This window comes from Ursus americanus, chromosome 22 (assembly GCF_024610735.1).
Source record: "Ursus americanus isolate L20-20 chromosome 22, mUrsAme1.1.p, whole genome shotgun sequence".
NCBI lineage: Eukaryota > Metazoa > Chordata > Mammalia > Carnivora > Ursidae > Ursus > Ursus americanus.
This window is the reverse complement of record NC_142148.1, coordinates 42,829,466-42,856,287: the sequence shown is the minus strand read 5'-3', so window position 1 is coordinate 42,856,287 and position 26,822 is coordinate 42,829,466. Positions and strand designations below refer to the sequence as shown.

Below are 26,822 nucleotides of genomic sequence, written 5' to 3'. Positions count from 1 at the left end.
TCTTATCCATGCCCAGCACAGAGCCTGATGCAGGGCTCAATCTCAGGACCCTGAGATCATGACCTGAGTCAAAATCAAGAGTCGGACACTTAACTGACTGAGCCACCCAGGCGCCCCCACACGTAAACATTTCTATTTCTGTCAGTCAATAGTAAGTCTTTCTTCATGCAAAAGATAAGAATACATCTGCGATGTATATGTAAATATATGTGCATACACATATACTATGCATAGGTATATATACAAATATATATTATATGAATTTAACCTATATGTACATTATACACACATATAAAAACACAGGTATGTTAATATCTGTGCATAAACCATAAAAGCATACAACTCAATATAAAAATGTACACATTGTATGAACAAACATGTTATATGTATACATGATATCAACCATACAGGTGCACACTGCATATACGCACACACACTTGTATTCATGTATGTACATGTATGTGCACATAGATACGTACACAATATATGTGTCTACACATACATACATCCTATCTATGTCTATGTTTACATATTTCCACATAATCACTTATTCGTTACTTACACTCACTATACTCAAGTCCTGGAGAGAAGAAAGCCCTACATCTGAGGGACAGACACAGAGCCATGACTCTGCAAGATCACCACGAGAGGGAAAAATGTCCTCATCATTTGGACAGAGCTTTTTCAGGCCAAAGGAACTTAGTGCAGAGGAACCGGATGGGGGGCTCCCAGGACTGCGTCCTTCCGGCTCCTCAAGTGGCGTCTGCTGGCCCGCTCACTGCTGTGAGGGGTCTGCCTGCCCTGGGTGTGTGGGGGGGTGGGCTGCTGGACACGCAGCCCGAGAGCCTCAGATGGAAGTTCCTGAGTCCTGGAACGGGGTTTAGCCTCGGTGCTGGGAGGGAACAGAGGATCATAACTGGACAAACCCACTCTCCAGTTCAGAGGCAGCACCTGGCTCTGAATGAGGCTCCCCTAAGGCTCAGAAGAACACTGAAGATCGCTGGTGTGACTCCAGGGTGCTCCCCCCCACCCCGCCGCTTCAGGTGTGGCCCGCTGTTGAACAGCACCAGTCTCACCTGGGGGCTTGTGATAAATGCAGAATCTGGGGCCCCCCCACCCAACCTCCCAAGTCAGAGTCTGCATTTTATCAAGGATGCCCAGGGGACAGAGCTGGGGTTCCACTTCCTTTCTTGGCAGCTTGGGGCCCTGGAATGCAGCAGAGACCCTAAGGACTGGCAGGACCACGCACAGCATCCTTTCTCCTCTCGTGCCTGAGCTTCCAAAGGATGCAAGGTGCCTTGGCAGGGGTGGGGGGAGTTCCTGAGCCCACACCTGCAGCCACCTCTCTTAACACACGAGGAGACAAGATGATGCGGCTGGGAGCCCCGGGCTGCCTCATCTGCAACTAACCACAGAGTCAAGGTGGGGGGCGGGCAGCAACAGTTACAAGATACCTTGAAACCTCACAGTTAGGTCTGGCATTTATTCCATTCAGGTGAGAAAAAGGAAACAAGTGACCGGAAAGGGGCCCCTTTGTCCCACTAAGAGGCCCAGCTGTGGGAGCCAGATGAATTGTCTGGTGTCACACACATGTCTTTGGTCGTCTGCCTGGAGGAGTGTGCATGGGGCTTCGGGGCTTCTGGGGGGCTGACACTGGCCCCTTACACACTCTTCACCTGGTCCGAGAGCTTCTTTCATCAGTGAAAGACTTGAGCAAAATAGGCATTTTTGGAGCTTGGTTGTGGGCTGCCAATGGTGAGCTCTGAAAGCAAAGGCCAGACTAGGCAGAATTTTAGACATAGACCCCCAAGAGTCTGTGCCCCGATTCTCAGACGCTGCAAAGAGGAGACTGAGCTATCAGTCCCACGACTGCTATGCTGTGTGGCAGAATAGACCTCCTGACGGGGAGGTTACACAGGGGGGCCTAGTCTAGGCCCCTCAGAAGCAGAAGGGGAAGCCCAGGAGACCAGAAGTGTGAGAAGGACCCAAAGCACCATTGCTGATTGAAGAACTCAGGTCTCCACGAGCAGTGAGTAGCCCCCGGCAGACAGCCAGCAAGGAAACTAGACTCAGCCCTACAACCACAGGAGCAACCGGATTTTGCCAATAATCTGCATGTGTTTGGGAGTGATTCTCCCCAGGGCCTCTGGGAAGGTCTATAGCCCTGTCTACACCTCTAATATGGCCTTTGGAGCCTCTGAAACCCAGCCAGGCTGTGCTGGACTTCTGACCTACAGAACTGGGGGCTAACCAAGGCATGTTGTTTTAATCCACTCAATTTGTGGTAATTTGTTCTACAGCAATAGAAAATGAACACAAAAGTTCATAAGGAGGATACAGAGGGCCTGGTCACTTAATCCTTAAAATGTTTTTGTCCTGTTGATAGGGAAGAAGGTTGCTAAGAAATAAAGTCAAAGATGGCAAAATGGATAAAGAGCCAGCATGCTTTTTTTCTATCAAGATAATCTTCTAACAAATAATGATTTAACTCTGGTTGGGTGGTTTGGGACTTTGGGGTATAGGATCTGAGAGGATATTCTCTGTTAGTTTTGTGAAACATTTGATGAGGTTGAGATGTGAGGGGCCCTGAGGGTACACAGGAGCAGTTCTGGTCCTAATTTCACTTGCTATCCCCTGGACCACAGAAAGGCCTTACATCTAAAATTAACACAGAACTCTGCCACTCCACGCCCACAACCTATCATTAAATGACCTTTCAAGTGGGTCAAGTAATACTTCCCCAGAATTCACAGTTCTCCTGTAATTTTAAATGTCCTCGAGAAGTCACGGACTTATTAATTAAGCCTCTTACACTTGACCGGGGTGCTTTCCTGAAACAGCCGGAAGCTCCTGGAAGGTCTAGCAAATAGGCAGAATTCTTTGGGCTTGGTCCACCTGTTCCACTAATGGGTGGGGTGGGGACAAGGTCTCTGCAATGGCCAAGTCATTGTTGGGTAGCGGTCAGGGGAGAACACTGCTTTGGTGGCTGGGGTCCTGAAAACTATACATGCCTGAGCTTCCCCTTCAAGATACCAGCGAGATGCCCTTGTTCAGCCTCACTGTGTGAGACTCATCTGGGGCTGGGTTGCTTTTTGCCCAGGTCTGTATCTCTTGTGGCGTCCATCCTGGAAACAAGCAGGTCATGGGAGAGGAGAAACCTGAATGGGGGTGGAGGGTAAGGGGCAGGAAGTGAGCAGGAGAACAAAGGCCAAATGGGAGGTCAGCATGTTTCCCCCTAGGCTTGCCTTGGCAGGACAGCTCCCCTGGCCAAATGTAATGGGATGGGTGAAGGAGGGTGAAGTGTCCCTTCCCTTGAGCACCAAGCTGCCTTCCCAACATGGGTCACGTGCATTTCCTCCTTAGCACCAAAAGGTCCCACAGAGCAGCTAAGCTAAGCTAAGAGTCTTCCTTCACAAAGTGCCAAAGAATTATACATTTGGTCAAAGAACCCACATTTCAACCAGTGATCATGTGTTCCCATCTTGTTCATCTTTGGTCCCTCTAAAACAGAGTCTTGCCCACTGTAGAAGTTAATATAAATATTTTTATGTTCATATAGAGATAGTTCTTTGAATTGAATGTCAAAAAGATCACCAAAGTCAAGGGCATCTACTCAGTGGCCTCAAAATAGCTCACAACCCCAGCCTAGACATAGGACCTCTTACAGGGGAGGTCGAATGGCGTGTATGGTCCTTCGTCATCATCCTCATCCTCCTCTTCCTCTTCATCATTCTCGTTGTTCTCATTGTCCTCATTCTCATTCTCTGTCTCGTTACCAGCCTCGGCAACAACATCATCCCTCCGAGTCCCATTCACGCCTCTGTCTGGGGCACTGCTAGGCCCTGTCCCATTCTCCACGGTGTGCTTAATTGGGATTTTGATGGCCACCTCGGATTCTCCATTGGCATAGGCCCTACTGTTTATCAGTCTTTGTCTCTGGAAAGAGAAAGGCACATTCTTACCACAGTCAGAAGAACTGTAGATCCTCACACCCAGAACACCAACTACTGGGATCTTTTTCAGGCAGCTCACAAGGAGATGCTTCCAGGAGATTCTGCAGTGAAGTCTTAAGGGATTCCTCAAAGTGGGATGCAACTCAGACAAACTCCTTCTGAGAAGAAGGATTAACCTTTTGTGACCCACTGGAGCTTGCAAATCCCTTTAGAGGAAATTTCCTATGTCTCAGATGCACCCGTCTTTTCTACCAGCGTTCTTGATTCCCTGTGCACTGCAATATTATCTTTTTTCTCCAGACTGTAGGAATCCCTTGGACCATATGTGAGAAAGCCACACAAATGTGTCTGGATTAGTGTATCAATAAGGCTGCCAATCCAGAAAAAGGGATACACAGGAAAATTCAGGTTAGAGACTGCATTACTTTAAAGTAAGGCAACCTTGATTTAGCAAGTACTTATGTGCAAGTTCACATCAGAGGGCTTTACCCAAATGGAAGATGAAAAGAAAAAGGTAGGTAGAAGGGAACAGGAGAGTTTTCTATATAACTGGGAGCCTGATCATGTCTTTTAACACATGGAGAGAAGAGCAAGAACCAGAATGCACAGCTGGCCCCATGAGCAAAGATGTTGGGAAATAGCTGAGGGATATTATTGTGTTAAATACTGAATTTGATATTTCTGTTCTCAGACCAAGAAACTTTCTCCCCTTCCCAAAGTCTCCCACCCCTGTCCAGTGGCAAATGGAGTGTGCTTTCCCAGATACCTCATTGATCAACATGCGACTGGCCATGGAGAGTCGGGTCTTGGGGGGAAAGTGGCTGGTGATCATGATTCGAAGTCCAGCCTCAGAGAAAGAAAGCTGGTGAGGGTAGGCTGACAGCAGCTCGTCTACCATAATCACTGACGCTTTGCGGTGGAAATTGGCTAGGGAAATTAAAAACATAAAATAAAGATAACATTGAGGGTAGTAGCAGAAAAGAGATATTTATTTAGTCTTATCTCCCCTCCTTCCTCCCTCAGCCCCTCCTTCCTTCTACTCATTTATTCATCCATCCATCCATCCATCCCATCTACCCATCTATCCTTCTTTCTATCCACCCAATCATCCATCCATCCATCCACCATCCATCCTCCCATCTACTCATCTCTCTTTCCTTCCTTCCTTCCTTCCTTCCTTCCTTCCTTCCTTCCTTCCTTCCTTCCTTCCATCCATTCATCTATCCATCCATCCATGCATCCACCTATCCTCCCATCTACCCATCTATCCTTCCTTCCATCCATCCAACCAATCATCCATCCATCCATCCATCCATCCATCCATCCTCCCATCTACTCATCTCTCTTTCCTTCCTTCCTTCCTTCCTTCCTTCCTTCCTTCCTTCCTTCCTTCCTTCCTTCCTCCCTTCCATTCATCTATCCATCCATCCATGCATCCACCTATCCTCCCATCTACCCATCTATCCTTCCTTCCATCCACCCAACCAATCATCCATCCATCCATCCATCCATCCATCCATCCATCCATCCATCCAAGGAGGGTTGTAGTGAGCAAAATATGGAGAAGAGTCAAACTCCTCTTTCCATGAGGCTCATTGATAGTTTTTTTAAAATGACTTGAAACAATATAAACATCATTCACTGGCATGGTAAGAAAGAGGGATAACCTAAGAGAATTCCTCTGTGTCCTCAAAGGATTTTTTCCCACCATTCAGACCTGAGGGGACAGGAAAGACCCAAATAATCTTTAGTAACCCTTTATGCCTTCCAAATGTCAACAATGTTCAATGTTCTGAGCTATTAAAAGCTGCAGAACTGACTAAGCCAATAGGAGGGCTTAGTGGGGGAATGCACAGATTGCCACAGCCCAGTCTATGAGCAAGGCTGACAAAAGGGTGGGTAGATGAACCAGCCACATGACAGAGGCCAAAGGTCCAGAGCAGCCCAAACTGTTACACAACATTTGCTGGCAGCCCTGATAAAAGAGTTTCACCAAGTTCCCTCCCTATGAACGTGCCATATGAGCACACAACTCCCAGGTATCTGGCCACACACTCTCCTGGTCATCACTCCTGTTTTCTAAACCACTAAACCAGGAAACCAGGAAACACTGACTAATATGAGGTAGCTCTTTTTGGTTCCCTAAGGGTGTTCCTTTTATGGTTATCAACTATCCAGAAGAGAAGAAATTCAATGAAATCCTTATATGGGATGGCACTGAATACTCAAGTCTTTTGTTAAACATAACTAGAAAAATGTATCAAGTAATTAATTTTCAAATTCTAATAATTACCTCAGATTTCAAACTCAAGGATTTGAATAACCTATAGATTTTCAAATTTCTTTTGTGTTTTTCCTGCAAAGCAACCATATGAGACCAAGAAGAAATAAACCCACACATTTTTAGAGAAGGTTAAAAGCAATTAAAAACCAAACACATTCTAAGGCAAAAAGTAAATGATAATTTTCTGTGTTCCTCTAAGAAAGAACATTCTTTATTAGGGAGCACTATCTTAGTTCTCTTAGTGTATCGACTGCTTAATGAAAATCTATTGAATGTAAGAATTACATTGAAAAAAGGGGGGGGCGGTAATTTTCTATGTTATTTTGCACGTTGGAAATGGAGGTAATGTAGCCTGAAAATGAATGTGGATATAATAATATACTAACAGCAACTATCATTAATGGGGTATTCTACATACTTTATCTCCTTTACTCATTACAATTATTCCCATTTTGCAGAAGAGAAAATTGAGGCTCAGAGAGGTTCAGTTAATTTGCTCCATGGTCACACAGCCAAAATGTGATAGAGTCAATACCTCAAGACCCCTGGTCTTGTCTCCTTTACTGCCCTGTCCTACATCCCCCATGTCACTGCCAGCAAATGTTTTGCCCAAGAACTTCCACGAAGCTTTCCCAGGTGGCTCATCACCAAGTGTGACTGCCCCAGGATGTAGCCAAAGGGAGGCAAGGAGGCCCAGAAGCTTCTCTCCCTTGGTCTCCTCTGGTGTAGGCAGCCTCCCACCAGGCCAGTCGTGGTACCCCAGGGGTGGCCGTGATGGTGGGCAGCCAAGCAGCCTCCCAGCGCTCCCTCCTAGGACCCAGGCTCTCCACGGGTACCTTTCTTGAGTAGCACCACAGTCGCGTCACAGTTGCTGCTGTCATCAATTTCAGCATTGTTGGCCAAGCCGTTGACCATGTTTCCAGCACCTTTTGTCCTCCTTTCGAAGCACTGATGGATGCAAGCATTATATCTGAACAAAGTAACGAGCAGAAGGAGTCCATCAGCTGTGTGTGCCCTGCAGGTCTCAGTCCAGGCACATTGTGGGGGACCCCATGCCTCAAGTTATCATTATCATTATTCTGTCCTCCATGTCCCCATAGAAAAATGAAATCTGTCCTATTTCCCGATTTCAGGATATAGGGTAGGTGAAAATAAAACCAACAACACATAAATAAATAGAGACACACTGCTTTGTTTGCAACTTTTCCCGGCATCCCGGGATTGAGTTCCCTTGCTCGCAGTCCATGCATGGAAGGGCCACGATGAGATTCAGCAGGTTGGGCAAGGTCTACCTTCTCTTGGTTATGTCTCTAGGACCTTTGCTGTCACTGGTGTGCTGGGTGGGGGAAGGAGCAGTTGTCACATCCATGTTGCTGCCCTGCCCTGGTGTGCCATGGTTTGTGGGCTATAGGCTGGCTGGCACTCTAGGTCTCTGTCTGTGTTTGATTTTCTAAGATCACAGGTTGGGATCCTGTGAATCTCTGTAGATGCTGGGCCATAATTCCAGGTCCGGTGGGCTGTTGGCTTTAGGAAACAATTCTGGGCTATGATTGTCCAGAATGACTGGGTGAAAACATTGTGTAGTCCTTAATACACGTGTGTTGGAAGGGAAGAAGCTTATACAAATTCCTAGCATGTTTTTGGCAGGTAAATGTTCTGGTCCCTTTATCTTTGATACTAGAAGACCCCCAAAGAGGAATCTTAGAAAATTCTTGGGCAAAGATAGCCAGGCAGAGTTTCTAGGGCTTTGGAGGCCACTGCTGCTTTTTGCCCCACTCAAACACCTAAAGGCCTCCATGGCTTACTGGCCATGGGAAAACCCATTGAGGTGTTCCCCCAGCTTGATCTCTGGCTTCCCAGAGGAACCACAGCCAGGCACGGCAACTCTAAACGGCCAGCTGGTAGGCCATTCAAGCTGTGTTTCCCCACACAAGCTTCTCTTCCACATCCCCTTCACTGTAACCTATGCCTGTACTTCAGTCAGAGCAGCTCTGGGTGGGTGGGCCATCATGGTACAGATGGAGGGACCCTCTGTGGCTGGACAGCCCCTTCCTGTACTCCCTGGGAGCTTATGGTTCATCCTCCATGGCATGAGGGAGAACAGAAAACTAGTCAAAAGTGATGGTGCTTTCTGTGAGCAGGGAAGTGGGCAGCCCAGTCCTGGGGCACTCTCAGGCTTTATACAAGGTGAAGAATAGAACCAGAGCATCCCTACTTTGCAACCCTAAAGAAATAATGGAGCCAGACCTTGTGCATTGATGACTGCCAACATCACAGACAGAGAGACCGGAGACATCAATGTGCGTACTGATGGCAGAACTCACCACCACTTGGGACGCAGTCTACCCTGAACTGGATTGATGGCTGGCGTACAGGAAACACTGAGGTCAAAGGAACAGGCCGCACCACAACACGGGATGTAATCAACAATTTCCAAACTGCGGGAAACTGTGTAGCTAACAATTCAACTACATCAAAGAATAAATTGCAAGCAAAAAGAAAACCAGAGGGGGAATTCATAGATTAAAAAAGAACCATATAAAACCCTTGTGAAGAAAACTATAAAACTTTACTGATACACATAAAAAGACTTTCTAAATAAAATTTAATAAAGACTTTCTAAATAAAAAAAAAAGCTGGAGCAACCAATGATAATGAGTATGATTTTTTGGATTCTGATTTTAAAAATATTCAGGAGATTAAAAGAAAACTGTAAAAAATGGCATTCATGAGATCATTTAAGGTTTGAACACTGATTTGATATTTAATTATATTGAAGAAATAGCATTAATCTTGGGTGCGATAATGATGTGGTGGTTATGTGAAAGGTGAGTCCTTTTAGAGACGTAGACTGAGGTTTTTATAGATGAACTGGCATGCTCTCTGGGGCTTCACACCACCTGGAGGGAAGGAAATGGATAGGGGTGTGGGCTGCTGGTTGTCAGGTCTGATGATAGGCACAGGGGCTGCCATACCATTCTACTAGCTTCTGTAAATATTCAAATTCTTCTTAATGAAAAAGTCTCCCCACTTTCTAGACTGAAGAAGAATGTCTTGCCTTACTGATAGAGCTATGGGAGAGAGGCAGTATTTCTGTCATCTTGACTCAAAATCCATTTCCCCATAGATATGCCAACTTGCATGAGCCTTGCTTTGAAAGTACAACTGTGTGTTACACATCTGTTTGAATTTGGATAACAAGGTAATAACACTATGTCTAGTATCATTATGAGACCTTTCTTGAAATCAGATACTGGGTTAGTAACTTAAATATGCTGTCCCATTTCACGCTTACAAACAATCTTTGCAGTAGGAGGCGTTAAGACCCTTGTTTTGTAAGAGAGGAAACAGTTTCAAAATGTTGGAATAACTTGGCCCAAGGTCTTACTGCTGGCAAGCGGCAGACTGTGAAGTGTGACGCAGCAAGGCTGAACGTGCAACCCTTGATCTCAACGACCAGACTACATTGCCTCACCTGGGGACCAAGTCCCAAAGAAGGGACCCAGACATACAGAAATCAATCCTCACCAAGGCCAGGTATGCCTCATGCTCCCTTAAGATTTCTATCTACTTGGCCAAACCGAAATTGCTTTTTGACCTTCAGACAGAATGTTTAAAGTCATCCACCCAGGAGGCAGCTGACAACTCTAACATATGCGGGTTTTAACTGCTGTTACTCAGTTTTATATTTTTAATTGAATGTTTTAAATTTTGTGCTTGCACCCTGAAGCTATTTTATTGTGGAGCATGCAATTTTATAAATCAGATTTTATAAAACCCTATGATTAAAGCCTCTGATTGCGGACAGGGATGGCTAAAGAGCAGAGATTTCAATTTAGAACTTGGGACCAGAATTTATGCAGAAAATTCTGTGAGCACAGTAGCTGCCATTCCCTGTTTTATTTGTATCCTGCTGGTTTGAACAGCTGGAAGGCTGGGAAAGTTGAGGCATCAGCAGAAACGCACCTCATTAGCTTTCACACTGGGCATAGTTTGGGGGAGAGGAGGGAAATTGTTCACTGTGTTGTCTTAATGTCCACATGCGTGCCAGCAACTCATGGGCTTTATGATGGCTTGGTAGAGGGGTGCAGTGGTAACAAGATGCATACCAGCAAAATTCTTCAACCTTCCTTCCCTTTAGACCAACTCTGGTGTAAGCCCTCCTTATTCTGTGAAGCCCCCAGTGAATGCACTATGGGACATGCTGTCCTCTAAATTTGAATTCAAAACCCAAGGCCAATGTTGGGTATATAGCAGACACTCAGTCAGTTCTTCTGGAATGATTGACTGATTCACCGTTTCAAAGGGGAAGAAAAGGACTCTTGACTCTCGGGGAAGTCAAACTTCAGGCCTCAACAAATTACAAAAAAAAAAAAAGGTGAAATAATCAAATTTAAAACACACTGAAAGAAGATGTGTGTAATGTTAAGCCCTCCCCACAGTGGCACTGATTCCCTAACGGTTTTTCTATCTGAGAGAAGGAGGAGTAAAGACTTTTCCTTTGGAGTCTGGAAACTCTGGAAGGCCTTTGGGCCAACTCTGGTTTTCATGGGAGCCCATCAATTGATATTTTTCAATGGAAGGTGAGTAGTGGTAAAAGGACCTGATTTCTTCACCAGTTATCCTAGGGTAACTCCACACCAGGATACTCTAGAAATACCCTCTTCCAGGAACAAGACCCAGATATCAGCTCCACACAGACTATTGGACAGCTCCTGAGGTGAAGGCTGGATGCCATATTGAGTGCATTGGCAGCAGACTGCTTACAGCCCACAGTGGACATCAGCTGAGCCAGCTCCTACCTTTACCGTTCATGTAATGTTTGTCCACGGCTATGCTTATTTCTCAAAAAAGTTCTCTCGGACACTAGTGGCCAGAATTAATTTTTGTCAGACTTTAACAGCAAAGACAATTTGACATGTCAAATTCCAGATTGCTACCTGACATGTCCAACTGGCAATTTCTGATCGTGTGGTACTTTCTCGCCCCCGAGAAGGTAGTCACAAATGCTGGGGAAAGAATGGGTTAATTTAGAATGAAAGAAACAGTTCCCATGGGGTCCAGCAGCTGCAGTATAGAATGGCTCTGCATTATTTATGAGCTCCTCATCTCAATGGTACTTGGCAAAAAGATGAACCAGCAGGTTCACAGCCATGGTGCTTACATTTTGCCTTAGAGTATGGGAAATACCAGCGATATAATTCTTGATACAAACAGTAAGCCTCCCAGACTTAGGGGGAGAAAGGACCTACGAAGTCATGGTTTTAAAATATATCCACAAATTCTTTGACACTCCTTTCTCTTCAAATGGCGAAGCAGACCCCTTAAGCATGGGGTAGACTTACTTCTAATAAACAGAATTTGGCAGAAGCGATGATGTGTGACTTGTGAGACCAGATTAGAAAAGGCACTGAGGGTCCTGCTTGCTCTCTCTCTTGACGCACTTTCCCCCATGCTGTGGAGACACTCAACCAGCCCTAAGGAGAGTCCTATGTGCTGAGGAACTGAGGGCTCCAGCCGACAGCCAGCATCAGCTCACCAACAGCACAAGTGGGTCATTTTCCAGGCCCAGTTAAGCAGATGACAGCCACCCTGCCCAACCTTTTAACTACAATCTCAAGGAAGACTCTGAGCTAGAACTTTCTGGCTACGTGCTCCTGGATGCCTAACTCAGAAACTGAAATGAGCTAACACGTGCTTGTAGTTTTAAGACACTACATTTCGGTCTCATTTGCTACACAGTGGTAGGTGATGAATACAATACAAACAATGCAAGTCTGCAGGTATTTGATCCATGGTTTTAGTCATCTCTTAATTAGCTCCAGTCCCATCTTTGTCACCCTCTACAGAAGCATGACTTAGTGAATTTCACCTCCTTCCCTGTTATGAAAGAGAGTGAAAACAGCCCAAAGCTTGGTTGCCAGGTATTAAAGAGGGTACAAGGGTTTGAGAGATTTCTCAAATTAAACACTTAAAGCTTTGATTCCATCATCACATGGGGGTTGGAAGGGTCTTTACTATTGCTACAAATCAGAACTTACAGTGCCTCATAGCAGGTTGCTGAGGGAACCAATGAGTCTGTGATCGTCAGCACTGAAACCAGCCCGCTACCTGCCCTGCCCCAGTTCCTCCTTCCACATTACCCCATTGTGCTCGATGTAGGAAAGAGTTTTGAGAAAGAAAACCAAGGGAAAAATGAAGGAAGGGTAAACAGAGGGGGAAATGAACCACTAGAGACTATGGACTCCGGGAAACAAACTGAGGGTTTTAGAGGGGGATGGGCTAGCGTGAAGGGTATTGAGGAGGGCATGTATTGCACGGAGCACTGGGTGTTATATGCTCACAATGAATCATGGAACACTACATGAAAAACGAATGTACTGTATGGTGACTAACATATCATAATAAAAAAAAAGAAAGAAAGAAAACCGAGAAGGCATTTTACTTACTTCATGATGACAATATAGATGAGATACATCAGCACGAGGACTAAAGACTCCCACCTGTGTAAAACCAAGAATGCCTAGTTAAAGAAAGTCACTGCAGACAGATGTGCAACACACCAGCCGATCTCTAAACATCCATGCCATGTGAAGGGCAGTTGCACCTGGCAAGCAGGGCAAGGAGGCGGCACATGTGCAGACTGGTTACAAGTACTTCCTGGTCCATAGACACAGCTTTCAATGGGCTTTCTTTTCCTTCTCTACCTAAAAGGCAAATGCTCCTTCCATTCCATTATTCACTCACCCAAAAGAGTTCTGTGAGAGCACAAGTCTATCATAATATTGCTGATTATAGGCCTGTACTTATAACCATCCACAGTTTAACCATTCTCTAAAACTATTCAGATATGTTTACAAAAGGCAAACTAGAGGAATTAACAGGGGTGACCCAGGGATTGCTGGATAGGAGGAGAAAGGCATACAGAGAGAAGGAGGGGGTGGGGGGGAGAGAGAAGGGGTGGGAGGGAAAAGAGAGAGGGAGGGGGGAGGAGAAAGAAAGGGAGAGGGAAGGAGGGAAGGAGGGAGAGAGAGAGAGATGGGAGGGAGGAGGAGAGAGGGAGGGAGAGAGGGAGACAGGGAAGGAGGAAGAGAGAGGGGAGGGAGAAGGAAAGAGGGAGGGAGAGGCAGGAAGAGAGGGAGAAAGGACACCTGGGCAGGGAAGGTACCAGCAGGAAGGATAAGAACGGACACGTAGAAAATGGTCAAAAGAAAGTAAAAAGTAAACCCACTGGAATGTACCTTGACCTTCTGATAATTTGAATACTTCTATTTTCTTCATTTTAGTAACTTCCAGTTTCAAAACCAAGAAATTTGATTTCTATGTTCCCTTTTAGCTGTAGAACTGAAGGAGTAATTCTGGTTTCAAGAAAGGTTACTGGAGAATGGTCTATGAAGAAATTCTAGGTTATGCCTTCCCTTCTGTTTTCTCTAGTTCTGTGTCTAAAAATTGACCCTTGGGAAATATGTGGTCAAATTTAAAAAGGCCGCACGCAAGGGTTTTTGTTGCAGCCGTGTATATAACCCTGAAGTGCTGGAAAGAGGCAAGACAATTGGAGGGGAGGCTGGGTCCACCTGTCACCATAAATCCGTCCACACACTGGGCTCCTGCATGTCAGTTCGGAATCACTATGCAAACTGTGTGTGTATCTGGTATAGAAAGTGCTCTTGCCACTACTAAGAGAAGAAGTCAGGGGTCCAAATCTCTCCACCCTCCACCACATTTTTTGGCTCCTCTCTCAGCAAACCTTCTCGAAGCGTTGCAAGCACTGCACTGCAGCACCTCCCACTCACTCAGCAAATTCCCCGAGTCTAAGGTCCACAGCCATCCATCCCCTGACACACTGGTCCAGGGCACCAGCCACCTCCATCTGCCCACATCCAGGGATGGTTCTCGGCCATCCTGTTCAACTTCCCTGCAGCATCTGAAGGCTGACCACCTGCCCTCCTGCATGCAACACTCTCTTCTCCTGACTTCCGAGAGGCCACACGGCTGGTTTTCCTCCTCTTGGCCCCCTACTTTCTCCTTCCCTCTGCCTCCTCCAGGTGAAACTCTAAATAGGGGACCCACTTCTCTTTTTACCTACACGTTCTCCCTAGACGACATCATCTTGTCATCCTGCTGTAAACATTGGCCAACACCTCCACCCTGAACCTCTCCCTGGCACAGGTGCTTATACCCACCATGGCCTCTCTATGTGGCGTCTAAACGCACGTCAGAACAGAATCCGAAATTCCTACTTCCTGGCTTCATGCTCCCTTGGCCTTGCCACTCAGTCAACTGTAACACTCCCCGCGCCGAGTCAAGCTCCAAATCTGGAAATCAGTCTGGAGCCCTCCTTGACCCTCGCCTCTCATCCCTCGGAACCCCATTTACAAAATATTCCCTGAATTGTTGGCTTCTGCCCTCCCCACCTTTACCTGCCAGGGCCCCTGAATGGCAGCCTTTGAACTGTTGTTGCAAGGCTACTGGATCATGTCGTTCTTCTGTTTCAAGCTCTCCAGCTCCTTCCCAACAGACTTCAGAAAACAAAAAGGACCCCCTCTCTGTAAAACCCAGTTCTTTTGCTTCTTCCAATTGTCTGTGCCCAGTCTGTGCTCCATCACACTGGCCTCCCTTGGCTTGCACAGGCCAGAAGCTCTTTCCTTCTCCACAGGGCCTTTGCACTCACTATTCCTTCTGCCAAGAATACTCTTCCCTTCATTCCTTGGCTGGCCCCTTTCATCCTGCAAATGCCTGTGGAAATGCCACCTCCTCCAAGAAGTCTTCCCTGCCTATTCCTCCTTCCCTATCACATGACCTTGTATATGTTCTTTAAACCGCTGACTAGTCTGTGCTTACCTTGTTTATTTATTTATTCATTGCTCATTAATGCCTGTTTCAGGCAGTCCCTGGACAGCACTACTCCTCATACCTGACCCCCACCCCAGCTCTCCAGTTTCTCATTTTCCAGAGACTGAGAGCAGACGCCCTGACAGCTGACTCCCCTTCCCTCCCCCGCTGCCCACTATTCTCCTTTCCCCAGCACAGAGCAGCCCTCAACTCATCTGTGCAGGCTGAGACTTCCTTTAAAATCCATTTTCAGTTGCAAAACACCTCTTGAACATGGCCCTTATTGAAACCAGTGTATGTGTGGCATAAAGTTAATTGGGAAAAATGAGGCTTATTCACAGTGTTCATTTTGAAGGCAGAAATACTCGAGATTCAAAGGGATGCCATGTCTCTTGGATGCATTTTAATAGACTCAGGAAGGGGTCACCAGGAAATAGACCCACATCAGTGAAATATTTCGGCTAGGATGAATGATGTCCAGCACTTTGTAAACAGGTAGATAGATAGTCTCTACTTCCTTTAGGTATTTTTGGTTTTTTTCCCCCTTAAAACAAGCCCTTCCATTGTAATGTTCAAGTTCTCTTGTTACATTTCAGGAATGCCCATGAGATAGGGGTTCTCTGCTTCTGCTGACATTTCAGGTTTGCTTGGTGGGTGCCCAGACTCAGGGCTCACCCAGTGCTTCCTGCAGAGGAAATACACCAGGCTCTGTGAGGCCTTGACACTAGGCAGATGCTGTCATCTCTGCTTTAGGGCCTGAGTGTTTGATCCAGTCTTGGCTTAATGCTCTTTAGAGTCCCAGGGATCCCCCGCCCCTACGCCATGCCGTGAGTGTCTCCAATGACCCCATGATTATATGTCAACTGTCTGCCTTCACTCTAGTCCCCGAGAGCCCCAAGGTGAGGGCCAAGTTTGGTTTTGTGTTCTATGTCTGGTTCTAGAACAGAGCCTGGCATTCAGGAGGTGTTTAGGAAACAGCGGCGGAATCAGACAGATTCCACATGTAGACCTCTAAAGTCACACAGCTCTTTTGTCCCTCTTCTTCCCCCTCCAGGGACACTTCTCCATCTGCCTCTCCTGACTACAGCCCATCCACCGTCCTCCAAGGACCTGGTCTTGTGGCACGATCTGGGTTTGTTCCTTCCCTTCCCACAAACTTCCATTTAGAACCACCTTCAAATGGCCCGTTTCTCCTGCCAAACATTGTTCTTTCCTGTATTGGGAGGCTTATTCCCTGTTCCTCCCCATTCTCCCCAGAGGGCATGGCTCTGCTTTTCTGACTATGGTCCGGAAAACTCCATGCTGGTTCCAAGTGCCACACAGGTAGATATTCTCCAGTTCATGTCCCCAGGCTCTCTTTTCTCTCCCAAAGTCACAGCTTGAGGCTCAAAGAAGAAACAAGAACATCAACCTGGATCCTTTTGTTTCCTTGTCAGGCCTTCAGACTCACTGAAGATATATTCCAAATTCCTTCTGGAAACATCGTGGGCCTTGCTGAGCGTCATTATGGATTCGGGATGAACATCCATCCTACTGGTGCATCTTTGATGCTTTCTATTTTAAATGTCTTTAGGGGAGTTACCTAACTGAAAAGCACCAAACATATTCGCCTGCCTCTTGCTTGCTAATAGAAGCCTATAAGGTTGAGACAGCAAATGAAGACCGCTGGATCTGAAGAAGGGTGGGTCTACCTCCAGGATAAACAATGATTAGTCTAGAGTTGTAATTCTATCCTGCCTGGCCATTTATTGGTCAAGGCAGACCTCATGGGGACCAAAGAGATATAAGGTAGAAAAATGTTCTTCCTGCTTCCTCCTTCTTGCCTTCAATTCAAACGTGATGCCTGGGACTACAGCAGCCTTCTTGGGACCATGAGGGAGAGGCCAAGGGAAATGCAGAGCCATCATGCTGCCAACAGCTGGGGTACTTGTTATGTAAGAAAAATAAACCACTGTTTCTTTAACCCATTAGAGCTGGTTTTCTGTTATAAAAGCTTCTGTCTGCCCTTTCTTGGCTGCTTGAGATCTGCAGAATGCTGATTCAGGAGTGGCAAAGGCATCTGAGCTGTGGATGATGGGGAAGGCTTGCCCCTGTGTATTGTACTCGACAAGGCTCCTTTTGTCCTGCAGAGTACTCTTGTTTCAAAAGAAACACAGCGAAATTAGTTTCCTTTTGAGGATTTGGGATGAATTGGTCACCTTCCTTGAATTCACTCAGACATGATGGAATGTTCTACAACAAGGAATGGAGTTCACTGTTAAAGGTATTCGTGAAGTATTGCTGTGTTCTAATTGCACAGGTTGAAGAATCTGGCATCAAAGGGAGAAATCAGAGACGTCAGCTCCTAGACACAACCTTTCAGCAAAACAAATGCTTGTGGTTGGCCAGGCATGAAAAATACCCAGTATTTTCAGTGAAGAGTGAAAAATACCTTAAAGTTCAAGATATTTTGCATTTAAATGAGGAGCTGAGATCCCTGGAAGTCCCAGAACAGTATGGGCCAGTGGCGCAGACTTTAATCTCTTGGCCTCACTCATGTGAAGAATGCTCTCCATCAGCCCATTCACATAATAACAGTAATTACACGTAATAGGCTGGTAGTCTGGGAATGATGTCCTGGTGCCTTGAAGCCTTCGCATGGTTCTTCCCTGCAGCTACTCCTGTGCACAACTTAGGATTTTAATGTAGCCCAGGCTGGAACGAAACATATTTGGGAATTTGCAACTCATTCATTCACGGCCTTCCTGTCTTCTTCTTCATGTGAGCCTTGATGCTCAGTCTGAGGGTCCGAGGACCTCAGAATCTGAGCCCTTCAGTGAAGGCCAGGGATTCTAACCCAGAACCCAGGGTTCTAACCTCATAACATCCACAGGAGATTTGGCAAAGCCAGGGAGGTGGAGAAAAGAGAGCTCTCTCTAAGAAAAACCAACAGTAAACCACCCACAGCTACCCTTTCTTAAGGTTTTCTGTAAAAAAACAGCAGAAAAATTTCTGAGGTTGACTGTGATCATAACTTGTCTTTATGGCAGTGTTGTGAGCTAAGAGCACCAACACTGAGCAACACTTAAGCACCTACTGTTTGCTTAGGCAGAGCGGTGGTTGTGCTAAGTGTGCCATCATTTGGAGCAAGAATAGTTTTGCAAGTTTTCTTGTGCTGCACTTCATCCCCAAGGACTTGAGGGGAAGATGTCACCACTCCACTTGGTGACCTCGTCCAGGCAGATCCCATGAAGAGGTTCTCCTGACCTCTGACCTGAGGTGTTCCCAGACATCTTAATCCCTTTTAGCCTGCTGGTCCCAGCTTCTCAAAGAAGACCTTATTTTTTATGGGTTGATAGAAAGATGATGCATCTTAAAGCAAGTTCTCCTAGGGGTCTCCTCCTTACCCCTCCTGGACAGAGGAGAGAGAGCTGGCAACACTATACTTAATACCTTGGCATGGTGAATCACATTTGCCATCAATGGGGCAAGTTCCTCTGTCATGCCCGAATTCTGAAAATCAGAGATCCTAAGACAAAGGGATGTCATTCCCACAATGGGCTAGTGTTCATTTTGCCAAGGGTTCATTCTTAGCTTTAAATAATACCATGGAAAGTTGGTCTACTTACCTAGCTACACAGCCACACTCCCTCAGATACTATTTTATATTTCTCTATATCTACAGATCAAGTATTTGAGAAAAATGAAGTAAGAATGCACAGTGTGCCCAATTTCTATTTCCATTCCAAACATACCTGACTTGCTCAAAACCCACCTGAGAAATGGGGATTTGGATAGTTTGTCCAAATGCAAATGTTCTCATAGATGTAACTTGGTTAAAGTTTTGTATCTATCAAGAAAAATCACTGATTTTTCAGAGGTCTCAGACCATCTGGAGTATCAGGCAGAACTTCAATGGGTTAAGGATAATGGAAGTGTCTCCGTCTGATTCCTGAGACATACATGGCTTTTTTAATATGCCAACGCAGTCTGGATACAATTTGTATCCAGTCAAGACCAGTCAAATCCTAACCAGGGCCCAGCAAATGGCTGACTGCAGAAAGGCCAGCTAAGCTCAAGCCATCTATCCTGGGTGACAAGGACAGTGGGATATTAGCCTCCCAAATGGAAGGCCACCACCCCAGCCCAGGGGAAAAGGTCTCTTCTCTGTGAAAGCTAATTTAATGTCTTTGTTGATGTTCACAGAGGGGTCCCAGGAGGTGCCAGTTGTTCCAAGCTGCCATAACATTCCCCTTTCCTTCTAAACCCTGACTCTGGTCTTCAGTATACTTAGCTCCGCAACATGGCCAGGGGAAATCAGAAGGGAAAAAGAGGTACTTACCAGGAAACTTGTTCGTCATAAATGAACTGTAAAAAAGTAAAAAGGACAATTAGACATGTGTACACACACACACACGCAAGATCTGCACGCACACGCACACACTTTACGCCTGCACATTGTCCACCCACATAGCTAGTTTGGCAGGAATCAGGTCAGGGTTGGCCTACAACACAAGGATCTGCAGATAAGTTTCCCTCTGTGCTGGTTCTGTTTGTGGCTAATGTTAGTGGAAGGAGGTGTTGTTGGCAGGCTGGGGCGGCCCGCTGTGGAGGGGAGAAACATCGGGTCATCCCACCCTTCCTGCAACTTCCCTCTAACAGCGGAGGAACAGGGAAGCACAACCACCCCACTGTGCACCACCACAATGTGCTGTCGAATTTTAGATCTGGACGGGGATGGGGAGCCTGGCAGGTGCTTCCAAACATCAGCCACTTGGGAGCCACCTGTAAGACGTTGGCATGTCTCTGGGCTCCTTCAAGCTTTTAGGCAAGCCCTTGGATTTCTATGTACTCAATATATTTTTTTTTAGCTGACCTAGTTTTTTGTTTGTTTCCTTAAAATAATTTATTTCCCAAGGAAACTGTGCATCACAACCAGAAGCAGAGATTCTGCTCCGCCTGCCACCCTGTGCAGAGGGTGGGAAATCAATGCAGTGACCCACAGTGACTGCAAACCCCAGTGGGGCACCGCGGGCTGCCCATGCCCTGGGCCACGGGCCTGCCCTTTCATTCAAGGGGATTTGCAAGGGTCAAGGTGGCTGGAAAGACGGACCAGTGCCAAACGGAGACCCCCCCCCAATTGGCTAGGATCCAAAGGGAATACACAACAATGACTGAATTCACTTAAGCCTGAGCCCAAATCACTTCTCACTTTGAGAAAAAAAATGGTATCATCCTGGCCTTTTGATTTATACGGGGAAACGGAGCCACAGAGAACACGAGGAATTTTCTTGAGGGCGCTCAATTAGCTGCAGAGTTGGTTCTAGAACTCAGGCCTTGCTCTTCACTAAGTCTTCTTTCCATGACATATTTCCATGCCCGGACGGAGCGCTGTTGAAAACAAGTGGTTGCTGAGGGTTGCTTCATAGCTCGCTCTTTCCAACTTCATGGGATATGACTGCTCTGGGTATGACTAGCTCTGAGCGCTTTTCTTTCAGGGCCTGGAGCCCTCTGGAGACTCCAAGGCAGAAACCTCTGGATGCAAGGGGTCATTACTGCATGGAGCTGGTAAACCCAGCAAAAGACACGGGCATCCCTTCAGTCCCCAGAGATGATAATAAGCAGCAGTTGTGAGACATGCAGAGAAAACCACACAGCTAAGCAGGTGCAGCTCCAACGGCACCGGAAAGGACCTCTCTCCAATTATCCCGAAGGCGCAAAGAGAAGATGAGAAGAAAGGGGCCCCGCTTAATTGTAGCTCGCACTTCCTGACAAGACATTGAAGAAGACGTTGGCTTCAGCAGCTTTGTGACTCTTGTTATCGGATTCAACAGGTTGACATTTGGATAAAAATGTCAAAGCAGAAGGGGAAGAGAATTCAAGAAATAAAGGAAACCACCCCATGGTCCAGGTTGGATGGTACGCGGTCCACCCCTGGAAGACACTCATGGATCCTTCTGTACCATCACCAGCTTTTAAAAAAAAAGTCGTTGTCAAGAAATCAGGGAACAGAACAAATGATTTAAGTTAGAAAATCTTTCTATTAATTGAAGTTAATTTAGTATCAGTCTTGAGCAGAGTGCCGGAGCAATCAATTCATCGCTACTTAAGAGAGCCCGAGATACTGGTAAAGAGTTTATTAAAGCGCCAATTTAATTTTCATCTATCAGGGAAGGTGGGTGATAACGTATAATATAAAAGCAGCTTTCGGGAAGCCCTTATTTTACGCCATCTGAGTGACCAGTGGGGGCACAGATCAATAGTTCTTTAGTGATTATTTCAGTGATCATATCAACGGGGAAAAAATCAGCACAGGCTGAATTGTGCAAAGGATCCCCAGATGAGAATGGAATTTACGGAGGACACAATAAATCAGGGAATAGTGGGGTCTGGACTAGATACACAACGAAGAGCCACATGAGTCTGAAGTTTAGGTAGCGGCCGTGGCCAGGGAAGTCGGGGGTGGGAATGGGGTTGAGGGAAGCACACAAGGAGAAAGGCCCTGCTCTCGCTACAAGTCCTAACAAATGGAGGTGATCTGGAAGCCTCCAGATAACTGACGCAGTGGCGCGCCCCCTCACTGACCACTCAGAGCCAGGAGCTCTCAGCTGCCTGGGGGAGAATGAGAAGCACCGCCTGGGATTTATCTGACTTCCTGTAGAGGACTGGACAGAAAAATGAGAGGACTCAAAAAAAGAACAGTAAAATAGAGAAAAGGAACTAGAAGTCAGGCCTTTAAGAAAATCTACTTGGAAACAGGCTTCTTGGTGGTGGGAAAGGAGGCAGACGGTGAGTTATGAATGCCTCTGGGTCTTGTTGGCAGCACCTGGATGAGGCTGAACTTCCCACTGACCACCCCCCACTCAGAAGACTGAAAATGAGGAAACTGATACTGCTCACAGAATGTTCCTTCTAGTTCCTGGACCACCCTGACAGAGTGCTGAAATCACTGGGTCTGAAAAGTCCTGAAATGACAAGGACAGGCAACTTTCTCACTTGATGTAGCTGATGGTTTCAGGGAATGGATCCGTTACTTTGCCAACAGGTGTCTCATCTTATCTTATCTTATTTTACTTTATTCTATTCTATTCTTTTATATACTTAAGACAAATGTTGCATATCCCTCTGTATTTCATGCTCTATCTGTGGGTAAAAGAAGACAAAACTGTCCCACCGGTGTTACCAGGGTAGAAAAACCGCTGAAATCATTTATACAGATCGGAAACAAGAAATCGCGCCCCCACTTCCAGTCGGTTACCACTAGGTGGTGCTCACGTCCTACCCTCTGCCTGTCCACTCTGCCAAGGCAGTGAGGGGGATTGGAAGTCGGATCAAGTCCATTTCAAGGCTCCATTAAACCTCCTGGGAAGAAGGTAAACACCTCAAGACAGACGGCTTCCTAACAAAGTCTTCAGCCAACGTTCTGGAGCCAGGACGCATTCTGAGTTGGGGACAGGCAGGTCCCTCAACTCATGCCACCACACAAACTCCAGGACCTGCTGCGGTTGAGGGACATGCTGTGTGGCCTTCGGAACTGACTCTCCTTTATCCCAGTTGGGTTTCTGAAAGCAAGTCTTGCTTGGGAAAGGAGCTCTTTGTGGTTTGCTGGTTGTGTTTGGTGCCGCCCCCCATGACCACATGTGGGTGGTACTAACTGGTATCTGGGCCCCAGATTTGCTGCACACAGCTTGTCAGGGAACCCGCTCTCTGACCCCAGTGTGGTTCATCCAAAGCTACCTTTGGCTTCGCCCGTACGCTTTCCATGTGTTCCACAGACGAGCTAAATGTGAACATACAGGAGCGAATTTGAAAAAAAAAAAAACCACACACACAAAACACTCTTTTCCTTCAGGCCTCAGAGAAACAGTTGGGTACCATGGAAACCAGCTTTCAGCCCTGGTGTCTGCTCTAGAATTCTTCTAAGAGAGACAGGCTTACATCAGGCAGGTGAATCCCTGGATGACAGAGCTTCTTAGGGAACTGCTAAGGAAGTGGCACGCTCAAGATGGAAAAGCAGGGAGAACACGGGCCAGGAATCGCCCAGGTGTATGGGCAGCAGACAGCCGGGCTGGCTTCTGAGCAGGGAGGCAGGTGGCTGTCCTCACATTGCATGTCAGTCCATGGAGTGGCCGCTGTAAGCCTGGGCCACGGAGCAGAAGCAGCTGCACTGAAGAACCTATGATTTCCACAGCTTATGCTACATTCACTGGCACCATTAAAATTTCAAGCAGCAAAAGTAATAGGAAATCAACACCACCATTCTCTTTCAAGAAACTAAAATCCTGAAAAATCTTCCCTCCCTAGCTGGAAATGGAAACCGCACTCCCCCTCTACCCCCCGACTTCTCACTCAGCAGCATGGAGGCTCCCTGGGGAGATGTGCCCAAATGGGAGTTCTGACTTCCTCAGCTCTGGGGACTGGGGGTGCAGATGGCGTTCCTTCTGAGGAGAGGAATCCAATGGAATGCACCGGGAAGCTGCTGTTAAGCACCATTATGGTTTACACTTGAAAGTTAAACGGGAATTTCAACCTCAGGATCTCTAGCAGGCCCACAACAGTGGTGGGGGCTGCGGGAGGGTAGGAGATAAAGACAACCTCAAGGCAGGGCTTGAGCAGAGCTGGCCATCTCGCATAAATATGAAGAGGCAGGCTATGGGATGAAAGAAAGTGGATAAGGGCATGGATTTAGGATACAGGGGAGGATAGTTGCCAAACCAAAAGGGCTATATTTGCTGAGAGCAGTGCAAAATCAATCACAGGCACATAACGGAAACCTCCAAGTCGTTCTCCTCGCGAAAGAGAAGAGGGTCCTCTGTGCATCCCACAGTCTGGCTGACCCACCTCCCTGCTCTAGGAGCAATTGCAAGGAAGACCCAGCTTGCTGGTATACCCCAAGCAGCCTGTAGAGCATGCCCTTCTTCCTCTCAGGGGCAGTGATAAGGACACCACCCTTTGTATGACCATAGCTGATTTGTTTGAGGAACTTAAAAAATTCTCACATTCATTCCCTCTAAGAATCTAGCTACCATGGTTAGTTCTCGCTTCCCCAGAAGGAGAGCTGAGATGTAACAGAGGTACCATGACTGTAAGAGCCTCAATGTTGCTGAATCAGAGAGAAGAGGCTCATTTCCTGGAAGGAAGTTGGGGAGGGTGGAGATGTACCATCTTAGACACTTGCTCTGGCAAACCTGAGGTACTGCAGTTCCCTGACCCTGGGCAAATCTCTGAATTTCTGGGGCCTCGGTTTTGCCATCTATAAAATGGGACTCATGTAATTAGCTAGCTTGCAGAGTCATGAGTACTGAACTGGAAATTCTTCATGGACAGACCCAGCACAGTACCCAGTCCTGTAGTAAGTATCGAGCTGATGCTGGTTAAAACTGAGGGATGCTTGTGAGAATATGCATATATTTTCTCCAGATGGATCTGCTCTCTACAACTGTGCTATCTGGTATGATATGCACAAGCCACATGTGGCTACATAAATTTCAATTAATTAAATTAAAATTCAGTTCCTTAGTTTCAGTCCCTGCATTTCAAGAGCTCAATAGCCACATGTGTTCAGTGGCTACACCACCGGACAGTGCCACCCAGGCCACCTTTGGTGGCCAGGCCAGCTGAGTGGAAGAGAGGGAAGCGTTACCTTGGAGGGGCCTTGCTGCTGTGCTTGTGCTCAGGTGGCCCTAAGGACCTCCAACTGGCCCCCCTCTGGGTAGGCAGCACTCCTGACTTTGGATCTGTGAGCCAGTTCAGCGATCCGAACCTGTCTCCCAGGCCTATCCACTCCCCCAGGAGGTTTCCCTTCTCTTACTGCTCACAATCCCCGATCTCAAAGCAGAGATGAAGAGTAAAAATAAAGTATTCCTTTTTAGGGCAGCTGTTAGACCGAGGATGTAATGAATCATTTGCATTTATGTAAATTATATGATTATGTAAATTACAGTAACATTTCAATAAAAGAGGCTGTGGGGCCTGCTGGAATTTGGAGAAAGGGTAGGGCTAGGCAGAGCTGCCGGTGGTGGTGGACATGGGTCAGACGTGGGTCACTCGAGTGGGAGAGAAGCAGCAAGAGGGTCTGTAAGGATGTGCAGACTATCTGCTGGGTAGATGCATGCAAGGACATGCTCCAAAGAAGCCAGAATGCTTTCAGGACTTAAAAGGTGACACTCGTCTTACAGAGAGAGACTCAAGTCATGGGGCGAGCCTGCTGGGCCATGTCCAGCTTCTCCAGGGCCTGGAGTTTCACTGTACAGGATGTTGCCAGGGCTAAAGGGGGGACACCTGATGGGGCAGGAAGGGCAGAGAGACACACACACTGCATGTTTTTGATATCATAACTGCTTTCGACAGTAACACGTTCCTAATTTCTTCTGCTTTTTTCCTGAAAGAGAACAGCAAACCCACCAGAAAATAGTACAAAGACAAGGTAGGTAAAACCCAAATGCCCAAGGGAACGAGTCCCTTGTCTCTAAGTTAACAGTCTTAAGCTCTGTTGGTTTCAGGGTGTGTGTTTGCCATCTGGTCTTCTCCAGCTCAAACCTGTTTCAGACCCAGGTAATCGCGACTGTCCACGCTCTCCTGGCCCAGCAGCAAGAGCATCCCTCCCATAGCTGTCTCCCCTGTTCTCTGGGTCCCCACGCCCCTCTGCATGGGGCTCTGGGGGCTGTAGGGCCTCCACAGGGATGTACAAAGACACAACATCTGGTCCCACTTAGGTGATTCTCATGCACCCACTTAGTCAAGACTTTCCCTCTGGGTGAACGAGCTCTTTACTGCATCACCTCCGGAGACTGGCAGTTCTGTCTTCTGAACATTTCAGAACCATAAAAAGGGGGAGAGGGTGAAAAAAAAAAACCCTAATAGTTAAAATAAATTGTACGGATGGTTGGTAATTATTTGTGGATAGGAGGAAGGCTTTTAAATACAGGAATTTTAAGTGCCTACTGCAGGGTCCTATAGAGAAGCCTAATATTCTATAAAGAAGGCCAGAAGAAAAGTGATTTTGTTACCATGACATTTGGGGGAAATGCAGAAGGAGGAGAATAAAACACCCTGACAAAAACGAACAGCGGCTGTGAGCAGCAGCCTGGGTGGGGCTGGGCCATGGGACAGATCTGGGGACATTGAGAAACGCACTTTGCTAAATGCTGTGCTTCTGTATAGAAGACTGTTCTATTCCTCACCCCGGTTTCAAGTCTCATGTGAAAATGACCCTGAGAACAAACAGCAGGCAACAATCCAGACAAACAAGCTGCCATGATGCTTTGTGTTGGAGAATCTCAATGTTTCCTCCAGAAGCGATCATCGCCATGCAGCAGGTGACTATCCCAAGGAAACGGTGTCCAACTGTATTTGCAGTTGAGTTTCCCCAAGTGAGTGTGATGCATCAGAATCCCCTGAGGGACAGGGCAGATCCTGGTTAGAGTGGAAATTCGTGGGCTCCAGAACTTACTGGATTAAGATCTCCAGGTTGCGCTTTCTAGATAAGCACGCTGGGTGTTTCCAGGGTGTACAGAAGTTGGCGGAACACAGGTAAAAATAAGAAGAACCAAGACCAAACCCTGAAGACTCAAGCTTTATCTCTGTCATTTCTTCCTAACAGTGGAGAAATGTAATTTTTCTGAAAATCGGAAAACTCCAGCCTTGACATCTGGGCTGTAAATACATAGTCCAAATCTGCAGGTAACAGGAGAGAATCACTTGCTTTTGCATCTTGTTGCCATCTGAGAGAAATGCAGAGCTGTGGCAGCCTGGGTGTCCAGCTGGCTCAGCTC

At 46.7% G+C, this 26,822-nt stretch overlaps 1 protein-coding gene across 1 annotated transcript in view; it reads right to left on the bottom strand.

Annotated features, from left to right (window-relative positions):
- SLC24A3 (solute carrier family 24 member 3) overlaps positions 1-26,822 on the bottom strand; it is a 472,928-nt gene that overhangs the window by 34,713 nt on the left and 411,393 nt on the right. Inside the window, exons 8-12 of the mRNA XM_045809788.2 lie at positions 19,391-19,416; positions 12,687-12,740; positions 7,074-7,207; positions 4,720-4,880; positions 3,666-3,936 (exon numbers count right to left, since the gene is read on the bottom strand). Of these exons, the coding sequence (XP_045665744.2) occupies positions 3,666-3,936; positions 4,720-4,880; positions 7,074-7,207; positions 12,687-12,740; positions 19,391-19,416 (646 nt within the window). The remainder of the gene's footprint in view (positions 1-3,665; positions 3,937-4,719; positions 4,881-7,073; positions 7,208-12,686; positions 12,741-19,390; positions 19,417-26,822) is intronic.